At 51.5% G+C, this 13819-nt stretch overlaps 1 protein-coding gene across 16 annotated transcripts in view; it reads left to right on the top strand.

Moving 5' to 3' along the window:
* MED15 (mediator complex subunit 15) overlaps positions 1–13819 on the top strand; it is a 71719-nt gene that overhangs the window by 49542 nt on the left and 8358 nt on the right. For 8 of the 16 annotated variants that reach the window (XM_070275217.1, XM_070275218.1, XM_070275220.1 and 5 more), the window contains 3 exons: positions 1814–2037; positions 3129–3476; positions 4658–4786. In XM_070275217.1, the coding sequence (XP_070131318.1) occupies positions 1814–2037; positions 3129–3476; positions 4658–4786 (701 nt within the window). Of the gene's footprint in view, positions 1–1813; positions 2038–3128; positions 3477–4657; positions 4787–10661; positions 10782–13819 lie in introns of all 16 variants that reach the window. The other 8 variants (XM_003365441.5, XM_014742021.3, XM_014742020.3 and 5 more) reach the window with 2 other exon arrangements.

Below are 13819 nucleotides of genomic sequence, written 5' to 3'. Positions count from 1 at the left end.
AACCTCATCTAAGCATGTGGAAGGAACAAATATGCTTAAAAAAATTAACCATAAAGCAAGCCTCAGGACTTTCAGAATATTACTGCCATACACGTAATGTTTTCTGACTATCAAACAGAGGTAGAAGTCTGTAACAAGAAGATAAATTTAAAAACTCTTACACTATCAGAATGGCTAAAATGCTGGCAAGGATGAGAAGAAACTGGATTACTCATACATTGCTGGTGGGGATGTAAAATGGTTCAGCTTCTTTAAAAACTAAATGTCCATCTCAGCAGTCTCACTCTTGGGTATCTATCCCAGAGAAATGAGAGCCACATTCACATGAAAACCTGTACACAAATGTTCATGGTAGCCCAAATCTGCAGTCTCTCCCAGATATCCTTTATGGTGTGAATGGTTAAACAGTCTGGAAGATAACCAGACCGTGACATACTGCTTGGCGATAAAAAAGGATAGAGTTACTGATACACATTACAGCCTAGGCGATCTTCAGAAAATTACGCTGAATGAAAAAGCCAATCGTATTGTATGGTCCTACTTACATAACATTTTTGGAATGACAAAATGTTAAAATGGAGGACTCCTTAGTGGTTGCTGTGGTGGGGGAAGGGGGGTTGCGGAAGGGCATGGCACCTCCAGGAATACCTGTGCTGGTGGAGCTGTTCAGTATCTTGACTGTAGCGGTGGCTGAATCTACCTAAGTGAGAAAATTGTATAGCGCTTAATATACACACCCATGCAAATGAGTACACATTCTGGTTGTTACTATAAGTTTACAAAATGGTAGCCTTGGGAGAAACTGGGCAATGTGTACAAAGGATCTCTGTATTATTTCTTTCTTCTTCTTTTTTTTTTTTCTGCTTTATCTCCCCAACCCCCCCCCCCCCCCCCCCCCCCCACACACACACAGTTGTATATCTTAGTTGCAGGTGCTTCTAGTTGTGGGATGTGGGATGCCGCCTCAACATGGCCTGACAAGCAGTGCCATGTCCCCGCCCAGGATCCGAACACTGGGCCGCCACAGCGGAGCGCGCGAACTTAACCACTCGGCGACGGAGCCGGCCCCCTATTTCTTTTTTAAATAAGAGCTTTATTGAAATATAATTCATATACCTATAGTTCACCCATTTAAAGTGCAATATTCAGTAGTTTTTAGTATATTCAGAGTTGTACGACCTTTACCACAATCAATTTTAGTACATTTTCATCACCCCAAAAGAAACCACACCACAGAAAATTTTGTAAATGATTGTTTATATCAGGATTATTCGTAGTCACAAAAAATGGAAACAACCCAAATGTACATTAGCTGATGATCAGATAAACAAAATGTGGGAAATCCATATAATAGAATATTATTCAGCAGTAGAAAGAAGTGAAATACTGATACGTGCTGCAACATAGGTGAAAGTTGTAAATAATTATGCTAAGCGAAAGAAGCCAGTCACAAAAGACCATATGTTGTGAGATTCCATTGATATGAAATGTCCAAAACAGGCAACTCTGTAGAGACAGAAAGCAGATTAGTGGTTGCCTGAGGCTGAGCCTCTTTGCCATCCTAAAAGCTTAGTCAACCCTTTGCTCTTTATTATTTTAGAGTACTTCGTAATAGTAAGTTCCGTGGTCTACACAAATGCCGCTCCCATCACATCTGTCCCTCTTGTGTAACCTGAGTGTTCCATTCCAGTGGCAGTCAGGGCACTGGGCCGTCTTGCCACCCTCCCTGTGTGCATAGCTGCAGTGGCAATGGGCCTTTGTTTGGGCTTCCCTTGCTGTGCACCTGGGCCTGACTCACGGGTCTTGTCTCCAGCCCAGCTGCAGCTCCAGCAGGTAGCGCTGCAGCAGCAGCAGCAGTTCCAACAGCAGCAGGTGGCACTGCAGCAGCAGCAGCAGCAACAGCAGCAGTTCCAGGCTCAGCAGAATGCCATGCAGCAGCAGTTCCAGGCGGTGGTGCAGCAGCAGCAGCAGCAGCTCCAGCAGCAGCAGCAGCAGCAGCAGCACCTGATTAAATTGCATCATCAAAACCAGCAACAGGTACTAGGTGCCCTTGTTCCTGGCACATAGCCTCCCTTCTCTGGCCCTTGAGCCCTGCACACGCACCAGCCACAGTGCTGGGTACAGGGGCCTCCTGATGACTCGTGCCTGGGCTTCCTCCTCCGTGGGCTTCTTGCAGAGCCTGTGACAGAAAGGAGTAACAGGCCCTGACTTATTAGGAGGGTGCTGTGATTGCACGAGGAGGGCCTTTCTGTCAGGCTTGGATGTCTGGCTGTGGGCCTACTTTGTGCTGGAGGGGCTGGATCAGTGGAGGCTTCTGGGTGCAAGTGATTCATGTAAGAGTTAACTGAGAAGAACACTGCAAAATGTGGAAATGCTTGAGCCGTCCCAGGGGTGTGTTTCTTTTGAGTACGTACATGCCTCCTGTTTTGTCTCTGAGTGTTGCATTTTCTGGACACAGCACTAATTGACACCCCTCCAGTGTCCTGCACGGGAATGGCAATGTCACATTAGAAGCTCTGCTTGTAAGAAAACATTTCTTCTTCTCATGGTTTGCAGTCAGCATCTAGACATGCGTCGGGTCTGCTCTTGGTTGAGGGAGGAAAGCCCTGAAGGTACCTCTCCACTTTCCCATCCCCTCCAGGCCTTGGCTTACTGCCTCCTTTTCCCAGTGGCCACCCTCCTGGATCTTGGAGGCCCCCCCTCCCAGAGCTGACAGTGAATCTTCGGTCCCAGTTTTCCTACTCATCCTGAAAGGCAGACATTGGTCGTCTTCATGAGGCTCGTACTGTTGACCACTGTAGGGACCAAACAGGCATCATTAGAGAGGCCTTAGAGGACTGCAGTCACCTGAGTGTTTATCCCAGCTTCTGTGGAGCTGCACCTCTATATTACTAAACCCTCCAGATATTTCCCTTCAGCCTTCTTTCATCCTCTCATGTCTAGGAGTGGACCAGCATCTCATGGCCAGGGCACAGGAGCACACGATGTGTCCTCAGGGTCCTTCTGTGGAAGGTGTTTCCTTCCCTTTGCCTTGGGTGAGAGCAGCCCAGGCAGACTTCTGGGGGGCAAGGCTAGCACAGGGCCCAGGGGCCAATGGGGTGACCAAGTGCTACTTGTTCTGCCCCTAGCTACAGCAGCAGCAACAGCAGCTGCAGCGGATGGCACAGCTGCAGCTGCAGCAGCAGCAACAGCAGCAGCAGCAGCAGCAGCAGCAGCAGCAGGCTTTGCAGGCCCAGCCGCCAATACAGCAGCCACCAATGCAGCAGCCACAGCCTCCCCCCTCCCAGGCCCTGCCCCAGCAGCTGCAGCAGATGCACCACCCACAGCACCACCAGCCGCCACCACAGCCCCAGCAGCCGACAGTTGCTCAGAACCAACCATCACAGCTCCCACCACAGTCACAGACCCAGCCTTTGGTGTCACAGGCTCCGCCCCTCCCTGGACAGATGATGTATACCCAGCAACAGCTGAAACTTGTGAGTACCCATGGCTCGTGGTGGGCTGCAGTTCTTCTCATGGTGCTGCCTGCAGCCTGTGGCTGGCAGCCATTTCTGGTGCTCCTTGGCTGTAGACGGCATGGCCTCTTCAGGCACTGCGATTCAGGCAGCCTTTTCCCACACTGGCCTCTACGTCCAGCTCAGCAAGGGAGCATGCATTCTAAGAGCTGCTGCACACTGTACAGGGGTGCCCCTCTTGCTGGAGCAGCAGTTTGTCTCCTAAGCAGTGTGGCTGATTTCGGCAGTGGCCGTTGTCATTTTAAGATTGTGGATGATGCGATGGACGGCAGCATGCCTGTCCTCACTGTGGGTGGCAGGCCGCCTCCATCGGGCATCCACGGTGGTTTGCTGACTGCTCAGAGTTATGTTCTGAGCAAAGAGCCCTGCCATTGCCATATTTTGGAGGGGGTATTAATATAAAATACTGTTATTTTTAGTCTTATGCATCTCTGTACAAAGCAAATCTAGTCAGTGACATTTACACAGAGAGCAGAATATTGTCACCAAGTCAGGGGTAGCTGTGTCAAGGGGCCATTTTAATGTTTTTTCGGCTCACTTCCTTGGTTTTCGTGGCCTTTTCTATTTGTGATTCATTGAGTGGAGTGGGAACTGGGGCCCTACCTGAACTGAGTGGTAGGTGAATAGGAGGCCCCACGGGGTGGGCTGGAAGGCAGGGGAGGGTCGTGAAGAGCAAGTATGGTCACACCTGTCACATGGGAGCCAGCCTGTTGCTGACTGGCCAGCCCTCGTTTCCTTCCAGGAGTCAGGGCTCCAAGGGGGGTTCTCATAAACTCAGTGTGCTTGGTCCAGAGGCCAGGCCGGCCAAGCTGTGCACTTGGCTTTGGGAAGCATCGCTTTGCTTGCATTGGTAGTTGGTGGTGATGCTGTATGGTGACATCCTGGTGGGAGGGATATGCTTCTCACCAGAGTGAGGAGAGGTGGGACTCTGCTGTGCCGACTTGGGGCCAGGCTGGCATGGGACATTTCTGATGAGCCATGGGATAAGGGGATGGCCAGGATGGTGATATCATAGCCAGTGAAGTCATGATGATCCCATCCTCCTTCTTACAAAAAGCTTCAAGATTCAAAGCTTCCACAGAAGTAGTGGGTGCTCTGCCCTCTACCCTGGGTGGCTCCAAACTGCATTCTCCCTTCCTCAGGTCCGACCTCCGATGGTGGTGCAGCAGCCGCAGGTGCAGCCCCAGGTGCAGCAGGTGCAGCCCCAGGTGCAGCAGCAGACAGCGGTACCGACAGCTCAGGCCTCCCAGATAGTGGGTTCTGGAGTCCAGGTGAGGGCCTTCGGAGCCGAGGGCTTCTGCTGGCAGGTGCATGTCCACCTACGCATGGAGCTAGATTTCAGGCGCTCTATAGTGAGGGTCATGGTTGGATCAGGGGTCAGGTCGGTAAAGCACGGGCTTCTCTACCCTGGCACTCTACGAGACCAGGGCTCTCCCTGGAGCCAGTCCCTGGGAGCCTCGGGTTGGCCAGCTCTGCTTGGTCATATCTGCGTTTCCCAGCTGCGTAGTGCATGTGTTGTTCCCACCTCTCCTCTGAATTCCTTTATCATCCCACTTCCCTTCTCTGAGAACACGAGCGGAGAGGAGAGCATTGCAGTTTCATCCTTGCCGCAGCTCTGAGTATGGGGCTAGTGGGGGGATAGACAGTAGCTCTCTAGAAACCGGGAAGAGCACGAGAACAGGAGTCCCTGGCTCCAGTGGCTGGTGCGGGCTTGTGCTGCAGCCCCTTGCCCGGCTGCCTCATGTGTTCCCCTCTGTGCTAAGAATTGTGGTCAAGCCTACCACGCCCACCGGTGTATACTAGATGTTGGTGGGATGGAGTAGGCCCTGCCTAGCCTTTCCTAGTAGGGGCCAGATTGTTGTTAGTGTCTAGAGATTGGAGATCAGGCCTTATGACTTCTCTATAGACACCCCCCGCCCTTGTTCCTGTGTGGAGGAGGGAAATCATCCAGTCTGGGGCCTTGGTTCTTCCTGTCTCTGCCCAGTGGTGGGAACACTGATAGTCGCTGCTGAGCAATGAGATTTGGCTTTAGACAGAGCAGAAGTTCTACTTGATATGGAAAGACTGCAGCTGGGGCCCACCCACCCCTGTGCTGCACTGTGCTGAGTGGCACCCACTGTGCTCCTGCCCTGCTCGTTACCCACTGGTCCACTGAGCTCCCTGTCTAGTGCATAGCGGCCACATGTCACGCACTTCTGGGATGTGATGTATTCTGTTAGAGTCAGATGACATTTCACTGTAGGGGGTAGCTCAGAAATGGTCCTTCCTGCTCAAGTCCACAAGAAGCTGCCTGAAGAAAAGCATGCTGACCGAGGCACCTGAGGTATTTGGATGTAGCTGAGTCGGCCTAGCAGCCTCCCTAGACACTGCACCAAGTGACCTGGGACCAGAGTTCCCCAGATCACCAGCTTGCCCAGATACGGTCTTGTGCAAAACATGCCACAGACCTTATGTCTATAGCTGAGGAGTGGGCTGGCTGCTCTGTGTGACTAGGTTTGAGTCCATCTCTGCCACCATCACTGTGTATCCCAGGCTTGTCCTCAGGCCTTCTGGGGCTTCCTCTTCTTGATGTCCCAAGCAGAGAAAGAGGTGGTGCGTGGTCAGAGCTGGGACGGTGGTGGCACATAGTGACCGCCCAGGCTGCAGAAGCCGTTGCCCTTGCCACCTCGCTACCTTCCTTGCCTCCCTCCCCTGTTCTGGGACCACACTTCATGGAAACTTTTGCATCTCAGGTCTGGTCCAGTAGGAAAGCAAGAGGCTTGGCATTCTTTACTTTGTAATGGCCGTCCTAAAGCAGAACTACCCTTTTCATCCCATTTCTTGGTGTTTGGGAAGCAAGCAGCTGTAGAACAGTTGATGTCTTCCGATGGTCCAGGTCCGTTCTGCTGGTGTGTTTGTAAACTTCTGGCTCAAGGAAGTGTACTCCCTATAGCTCCCGTGGTGCCTTACCACCTTCCAGAAGCAGGATGTGGCTGTGTGTGTTCAGTATCCGCACTGCGCCTGTGTGTGGCACTGCTCTGCCCAGTGGTTACTCTGCCCTTTGCTTCTGCTGGAGGTCCCAGCCAGCGTGGGAGCTTGGCCATGGACTCAATCACCTCTACAGTAGCATTCTTTTCCCCCCAGCGGAGCTTGGAGGGGTGCTGGCAGGCAGGACTCTTCTTTTCAGCAGGGACTCTGGGGAGATTGTAGGACTCTGGTAGCTGGGGAAGATGAAAAGGGTTGCCGCCTGAGTATTTATGGGTGGGTTTGGTTTGGTGAGGAGTGCACCTTCAGGTTCTTCAGGAGTGATGTTCACATCCCTCCCGCGTGTCGTAGACCAGCCTTGGGCAGAGCAGGGGAGAGGCCTCATCCTACACTGCTGGCCTTTGGTGGGGTTGCTAGGTGCTGGTGGCAAAGGGAGCGTTCTTGAAGCCCAGCAGAGCACAGTGCACATTTGTGCAGTGCCTCTCAGCCCAGATGCAGTGCCTCAAGGGCCTCTGCCTCTGGTCTGCTGGCTTGTTTCTGGGCTTGGTCCTGCCTCACTGCAGGCAGTGCAGGTTCATAGAGGCCGGCTGGCTGGCCTTGCTGCATTGTTTGAGCAGCAGTAAGGTCCCTGGGTGTCACAAGCCCTCCTGGGGGGATCTCTGGATTCACAGCCCTCCTTTGCAACCAGGGTTGGCACAGTGGACAAGACAAGGCTGCAGATATTTTGACCCAAAAACTTAAAAAGTATGTGATAACTGTAGAAGACAGAAAGTGAGAAAATTATAAATAAGGGAAACATTCCAGCACAGGAGAAGCAGTTTGGCATCTTTTCTTTCCAGATCTCACATAGTCAAGGTCATACTGTACATAGGATTTTATTTGTGGCTTCTTCCCCATTCACATTACAATAGAAGTAAAACATTCTCCTGTAATTTAAAACCCTTGGTCAACATTATTTTACGCCGCTGTTTTAGTATTCCACTTATGAATGTATCCTACTGTCCTTAATTACCATCTTGCTCTTGAATCCTGAGATTATTTCCAGTTTTTTGCTGTTACCATGTCCTAATACCTGGCCAGGGTCTGGATGGTTTGCTAATGTGTCTCAAAAGTAAGTCACTAGGTCATTTTGAGGCCCTCGAATCATATCCGCCAATCATCTACCAGGAGTTCAGAGATGCAGGCTACAACTCTTATGTAGTATTCATGTACTTGACGTCAGGACGAGGTGGCTGTGTGTCACAACTTCCTGGATGTGAGCTGCTGCACGCAGGCGCAGGTTCCATGAAAGAAATGCTGGCATGAAGGGCCCACGTGGGCAGCCTCCAAGCCTCCTCTCACAAGTCAGCCCCCTCCGAGCAGAAGAGAGGCACCTTGTCGAGTGTTCACTGGTGCTCTGGGCCCGATGGGTACCCGGGGTCCTCAACCTGGACTTGAGTTTGAGATTTTGTACGCCTGGCTCTCTTATCTGACATTACTCATGTAGATGAGAAAGGTGGCATCGCCGTCACCACAGTGGGATTTATTGGGACACAGCAGGAGAGCTGTGCTAACTTCTCTTTCTCCCCTAAACTTTATCTGTGACTGCAGATAAAACCAGAACAGAATGCGTCTCCGTTTCCAAACCGTCCCTGTGCTTTTGTCTTTTAGCATTCTGTTCTTTTAGTGTATGGAAACGTAACTATAGTTCTCAAGGTATGAAGAATTGTTACCAAAGACACACTTCCCCAACGTGCGTGCATGTAACACGGCTGCGGTACGGCGATCTCTTGATTGAGCCTCGCCGCCCTGCCTTTACCCCTCTCTCCTCTTTCCAGGCCCTCCTGCCCAGGGACTGAGGAGGAGCCAGGCCCACAGCCTGCGGGGTGGAGCTTGAACTCCTTCTTGGGTGGATGTGTCTGGGGAGGCAGAGAAATGTAGTCACTTGGGGGAGTGGGAGAATGAGTTGCTGGTTGTTCACTGCCTGGCTCATCTAATCCAGTGAATACTTCTGGTGTGTTTTCATTAGAATTGGTGGTTAAAATGAGCTTTCCCTCTCAGGAGTTCTCGGTTACAAGAAAACCAGTCTGCAGCAAATCAGATTTAAGCTTTTTGTTCCTTACTACTTTTGTTTCTTCCTGGAAAATGTTTGCACCTCTCTCATACCACCTGACTGACTTCCAGGCCCTTCTTCCTCTGGAAGGAGCATTGTCAAGTGGCCACAGGGCTCTCAGATGGGCTCCTCAGTGCAGTGCCACGTTGGTTATAAATGGACACTGTTCGCTGTTACCCTACCTGACCACAGGCTGAGAGCCCAGCCCGGGAGAGAGTTGCTTTCAGCCCCACTCTGGACACCTCCTCTGGGAGGAGGCATGTTTCCCTGAGGCTTTCCCATCTGGAGCCCTGAGAACAGGCATACCTTGTTTTATTGTGCTTCGCTTTATTGCGCTTCGCAGATACTGCATTTTTTACAAATTGAAGGTTTGTGGCAACCCTGTGTCAAGCAAGTCTATCAGTACCAGTTTTACAACAGCATTTGCTCACTGTGTGTCTCTGTGTCACATTTATTTTAGCAATAAAGTACTTTTTAATTAAGGTATGTACATTGATTTTTTAGACATAATGGTATTGCACACTTAATAGACTACAGTGTGGTGTAAACATAACTTTTATATACACTGGGAAACCAAAAAATTTGTGTGACTCAGTTTATTGCAGTGATTCACTTTATTGTGGTGATCTGGAACTGAACTCGCAATATCTCTGGGGTATGCCTGCTACTGTGAGCACTGTTGCACCCCCACCAACATCTCACTTAGTGTCTGATGGGGTGGGGCGTGGTGGGCTCTTCAGGACCATGCTTACATTTTGGCAGACACCAGGAGAATGACTTCCTCACTCCCCACCCCTGGGAAGTCCTTTCATTGATGTGGCTACAGGAATGTCCACTGCCCAGCCCTGCGTGAGGGCTGCCCCATTCCCACAGCCATGGGAGATTCAGTTTGGCATCTGCTACTGCTTGTCACCCCTGGCTTGTGGTGCCTGCTGCATGCGACCCATGGGTGTGAGTGTGGGACATGCGTGTGATGCCAGAGGTCTCCCTCGGGCCTTTCTCCTGCTTTGGAACCCTGTCCCTGGCACACCTTGCTGCATGGACTCAATGGCCATCATCACTGCCCCAGTCTCATGGGTCAGTTCACAGCCTCTTGGGATAGATGTTTCATTTTTCCATGATCAGTCCTGCTTCCTTTCTGAACCTGGTTGTGTTTTAGTTTGGTCTCATCTTCATAGTTGTGAGAGCACGCAGGCCCTGCTCTCAAAGGACCAGACTAGGGCTCCATCCCCCAACTCAGAGCCCAGAGTGAGGGTGACTGGGTCACGGGAGACCACCGGGTTCCTGTCAGTGCAAGCAGGCCTTGACCCATGGCAGTGCTGCCTTTGTGCTTCCAAAAGTGTAAGTTGATCGTGGGGGGTTGAGGGGGTGATCCCAGCTAATGCTGGAATTCTGGAGTTTGTGGTCATCTTTTATGTTTAAGGACAGACCTGACCCATGTCCCTGTGGGACATCCACCTCCTCACGAGGGCAAGACCCCAGGCGGAGTCCCAGGCTTCCCTTCCCCATCTCCCTCTGATCTTAGTTATAAGAGAAAACCAGTTCCTCGGTAAATAGTCAGAGGCCTGGAGGAGAGGAGGATGGTTTGCGTTCAGGCCCTCAGACGCATCTTCCTCAGGTGGTGTGCTGCTGAGAAGGAAAGGTGCCATGAGCCCGCTTAGCTGGACTCTGCCTCTCTCTTAACGGTGGTTGGCTTCTCACAGCCAGCTTTGGTGGAGTGTACTCTTTCGAAGTCTCTCCCAGGAGCCTGGTCTCCCAGAAACACCACCCTTGGCCCTTGAGGTCAGGCCCTGAGGGCTCTGCGGGCCCGTCAGCAGATCAGAGCTTTGTTGAAGGAGTGCAGCTAACAGAATAGAAAGGTCTGGAGGCACGTTCTTGGCGGCTCCTCTGGATTCCGATGCCTAGACAGGCCTTGGTGCTGTGGGCTTGAGCATGTAGGCCAGCCTCTGCCCCTCCCAGGCTGCCCGAGCCCCCGAAGGCCCTCACCTGTGGACGCTCCTTGTCGCAGAGGCTGCCCATCCCTTTCCACTTGCCCATGCACTGCGTTTCTTTGTTGCGATCACCTTGTCTGTTGTCCCTCTGTCCTCAAGATGATCACCGCAGCCTTGGCCCAAGGCGGGATGCAAGTAAGAGCCCGGTTCCCACCCACCACCGCCATGTCTGCCGTCCCGTCAAGCTCCATCTCTTTGGGCGGACAGCCCTTGGCACAGGTATTTACGGGGCGGTGCCTTTGTGAGGCACACTGTAATCGTCAGCGACTTCCTTCACAGTGGCGCTCAGAGTGCCTAACCAAGCTTACATGGGGCCACATCCAGCTTGTGTTTCTTGAGGGGATATGAGGAAATACTTGAGTGTTTTCATTTTAATGTTTTGGAAAGTTCTAACGTTTTCATTTTCTGGAGAAGGTAGGAGCAAAGTATCCTAAACATTTTAGCATTTTAGATAGTTATGCTGCTGTCATTTCACAGTAAAATGAAAAAGAAGCTAAGCCGATAGTTTTGCTTTTAGGGCTGTGCTGTCTAATGCTATAGCCACTAGCCGTCTTGGCTACTTACATTTAAATTAGCTAAAATTAAATAAATCTAAAAATTCAGTTTTTGAAATTACATTCAGTTGAAATTCGTTAACATTCAAGTGTCCAGTTGCCCCATGGGGAAGCTGGTGGCTGCCTTATTGGACGGCACAGATTGTAGAACAAGTCAGTCCAGTCCATTCTGGTGGAAAGTTCTGTTGGACCATGCTGTTCTAGACTTTACTGTGTAGAGTGTAGACACACACGAACACATACACGCGCGCACGCCCCGTTCTAGGTAGATAAAGACTTCTTTGTACATTACACTTTTCGGGGATGTGAATTCCTGGTTCTCTGTTATCGTATGAAATTTAGAATTCTTCCATGGTGTGTTCATTTGTTTAACAGATAGTCATCATGTGAATTCCGTGGGCCAGGCACTCTTCTAGGAGTCTGAGAATAAAATGGTAATAAGGTTCTCTAATCTTACAGGCTTTCCATTTTAGTTGGTTTGCTGTGAAAACCTCAGATTTGCCAAAGCTTTAAAATTCATTTTCTGTTGTAAGGGAGATGCAGCTATAATCCTAGCAGGCAACACCCCCTGCCTTTCCCAACGGCACGTGTGCAGGCGCTGCTGTCGCCTCGTGTGAGGGGTGCCTATGTAGATGGCTGCAGTCTGGCCCCACAAAACATGCTTCCAAGAGAATGGTGAGGGCCTTCCTGAGGCTGAGGCATTGCCATCTGGGGCCATGTTCAGTTTTCACCCTCTCTGCCTCCCGACCTCCAGGTTCACCCCAAATGTACCATTCACACAGTTTGTCACAGACTGCAACTTGAGTTGTTTGGTTTGTCCTCCCTTTTGGTAGTTGTTGGGTTGTAGGAGGAGGAAGTGGCTGGAATCTGCTGGTAAAAAGGCCTTGTGACAGAGCTGTCTAGAGGAGCGAAGCTGGGGGGCAGGGGAAGCAGGCTCTGTGGCCAAGGTGGCAAGGAGGGTAGGGTGACCTGGAGGCTGCATGGGGGTCTCAGCACAATGCCTGGCTGAGAGTTAGTCCCTTGGTGCCTCAGGCGACCCCCACCCTCCAGCCTCCTTACTTGCTTATGTGTCATTAGTGTGGGTCTCTTTGCCCTGGTCTCTTTGGAATCTCAGCTCTGTGATCTCAAACTGCTTGTTCTCCTTTCCCATAGCCTCTGGCTCAGTGTCCATTGGGTTGACAGAGTCAGGTTGGGTTGTTGGGTGTGGAGGAATGACTTTGGCATCAGCACATAGGGCTGATTTTTATAAAAACAATAAAAATCCCCGACATTTTGAGTGTGTGATCCATGCCAGGCCTTGAGCTAAGTTCTTTGTGTGGAGACTCTTGTTCAGTCTCACTGAAGCAGGTCATAGTTCACGCTTTAGGGGAGCTTAGTTCTAGTTCAAGTTTAGGGGAGCTCTTCGTAGTGGCCCCTCAGTGCTGGTGAGTGTGGTCCCCCAGCAGCGGTCAAAGCAAGAGGCGCCACTGCCCTCTGTGAGAACAGACTGAGACGCTCCAATTTAGGTGAGAAGCTTCCATCTTCCCACCTTGGCCTCTCAGCAGGGTCCTGGGGTTCAAACCCTTTTCTCCCTGCAGGGCCAGGCACATTGAGGACATTCAGCTGGCCACAGAGCTGGTTCTAGAATCAGTGTGCAGCTGCTTTTGCAGCAGAATCTTTCCAATCCAGTCCCTTCAGAGAAAAGATAGGTTATTCCAGGAATGTGCCATTGAAATGCGGCTGAGAGCTGCCCCTGCTGTCCAGCAGGTTTCCCAGCAGAGCTCTTAGCAGCTGGCCCTCTGGGCCTCGCTGTGTCTGCATGGCATGTCCTGTGGCTGCTGTCGGCCCCCAGCCACCTGCATGCAGCCCTTAGCAGGACGTGCTTCAGCATCCACCATGCCTGTCTGGTTTTGTTCTTTCCTTGTGGCAATAAATTAGATTAAAGGAAACAGGCAGAATAGAAAGTCAGCTCTTGCTCCTTCAGCTCTTCTTGAGACAGGGCTCTCGTCTCAACCTCTCCTCCAGCTCCCATCTTTGGGATGTGTCCAGGCTACATCTTTGTGTTGTGGTGGAGACACTTCTGGACAACTGTGACCAAGCAGGATCTGCTGGGCACATACTGGACACGGTGTCTAGTATGGGAAGCCAGGGGTGACATGGGGTCCTGTCCCAACGCTCCCATGGTAATTGTAAGCAGGTGGCACCACAGGAGGACCTATGTCCTGCTTTGCTCTAGAGAGTGACTCCTGGGGACATGTCACGTGCAGTGGCCAGGAGCGTGGGCAGTTCCAGGGATATTCAGTGGGTGCAGGTGGTCCTAAGAGGTCTGGAGCATGTGGTGCCACCAGCTTCCCCTGAGATTTCTTCACGGCATGAAGCTGCCCAGACTAACCTTTCTGCCCTGTTGCCTGGCCTCGTCGCCCTTCCTGCCCTCTGGCCACTTCCCCTCTGCTTGCTCTCTGTCTATCCTGCCTTCCATTCCTGCTCTCTGCAGGCTGCCTGGGTGATCAGTTGGGGATCCCTTATCCATATGCTTGTCCTTGCCATAGGGAACAGATAGTGCTGAGGTGCCTGGACTCGCCTGCTAGTGGTGTGACCTTGAGCCAGTCACCTCCCTCTGTGCTCTCACCTCCCCATCTGTGACATGCAGGTGACAGGGTGTGTGGGGTGCATGGCAGCCTCCCTCCCCTGGGAGCTACAGCATTTGCGTCCTGTGGCTTTTGC

This window comes from Equus caballus, chromosome 8, assembly GCF_041296265.1.
Source record: "Equus caballus isolate H_3958 breed thoroughbred chromosome 8, TB-T2T, whole genome shotgun sequence".
Taxonomy (NCBI): Eukaryota; Metazoa; Chordata; class Mammalia; order Perissodactyla; family Equidae; genus Equus; species Equus caballus.
Note: the sequence above shows the minus strand (reverse complement) of the source record. Positions and strands in the feature narration are given on the sequence as shown.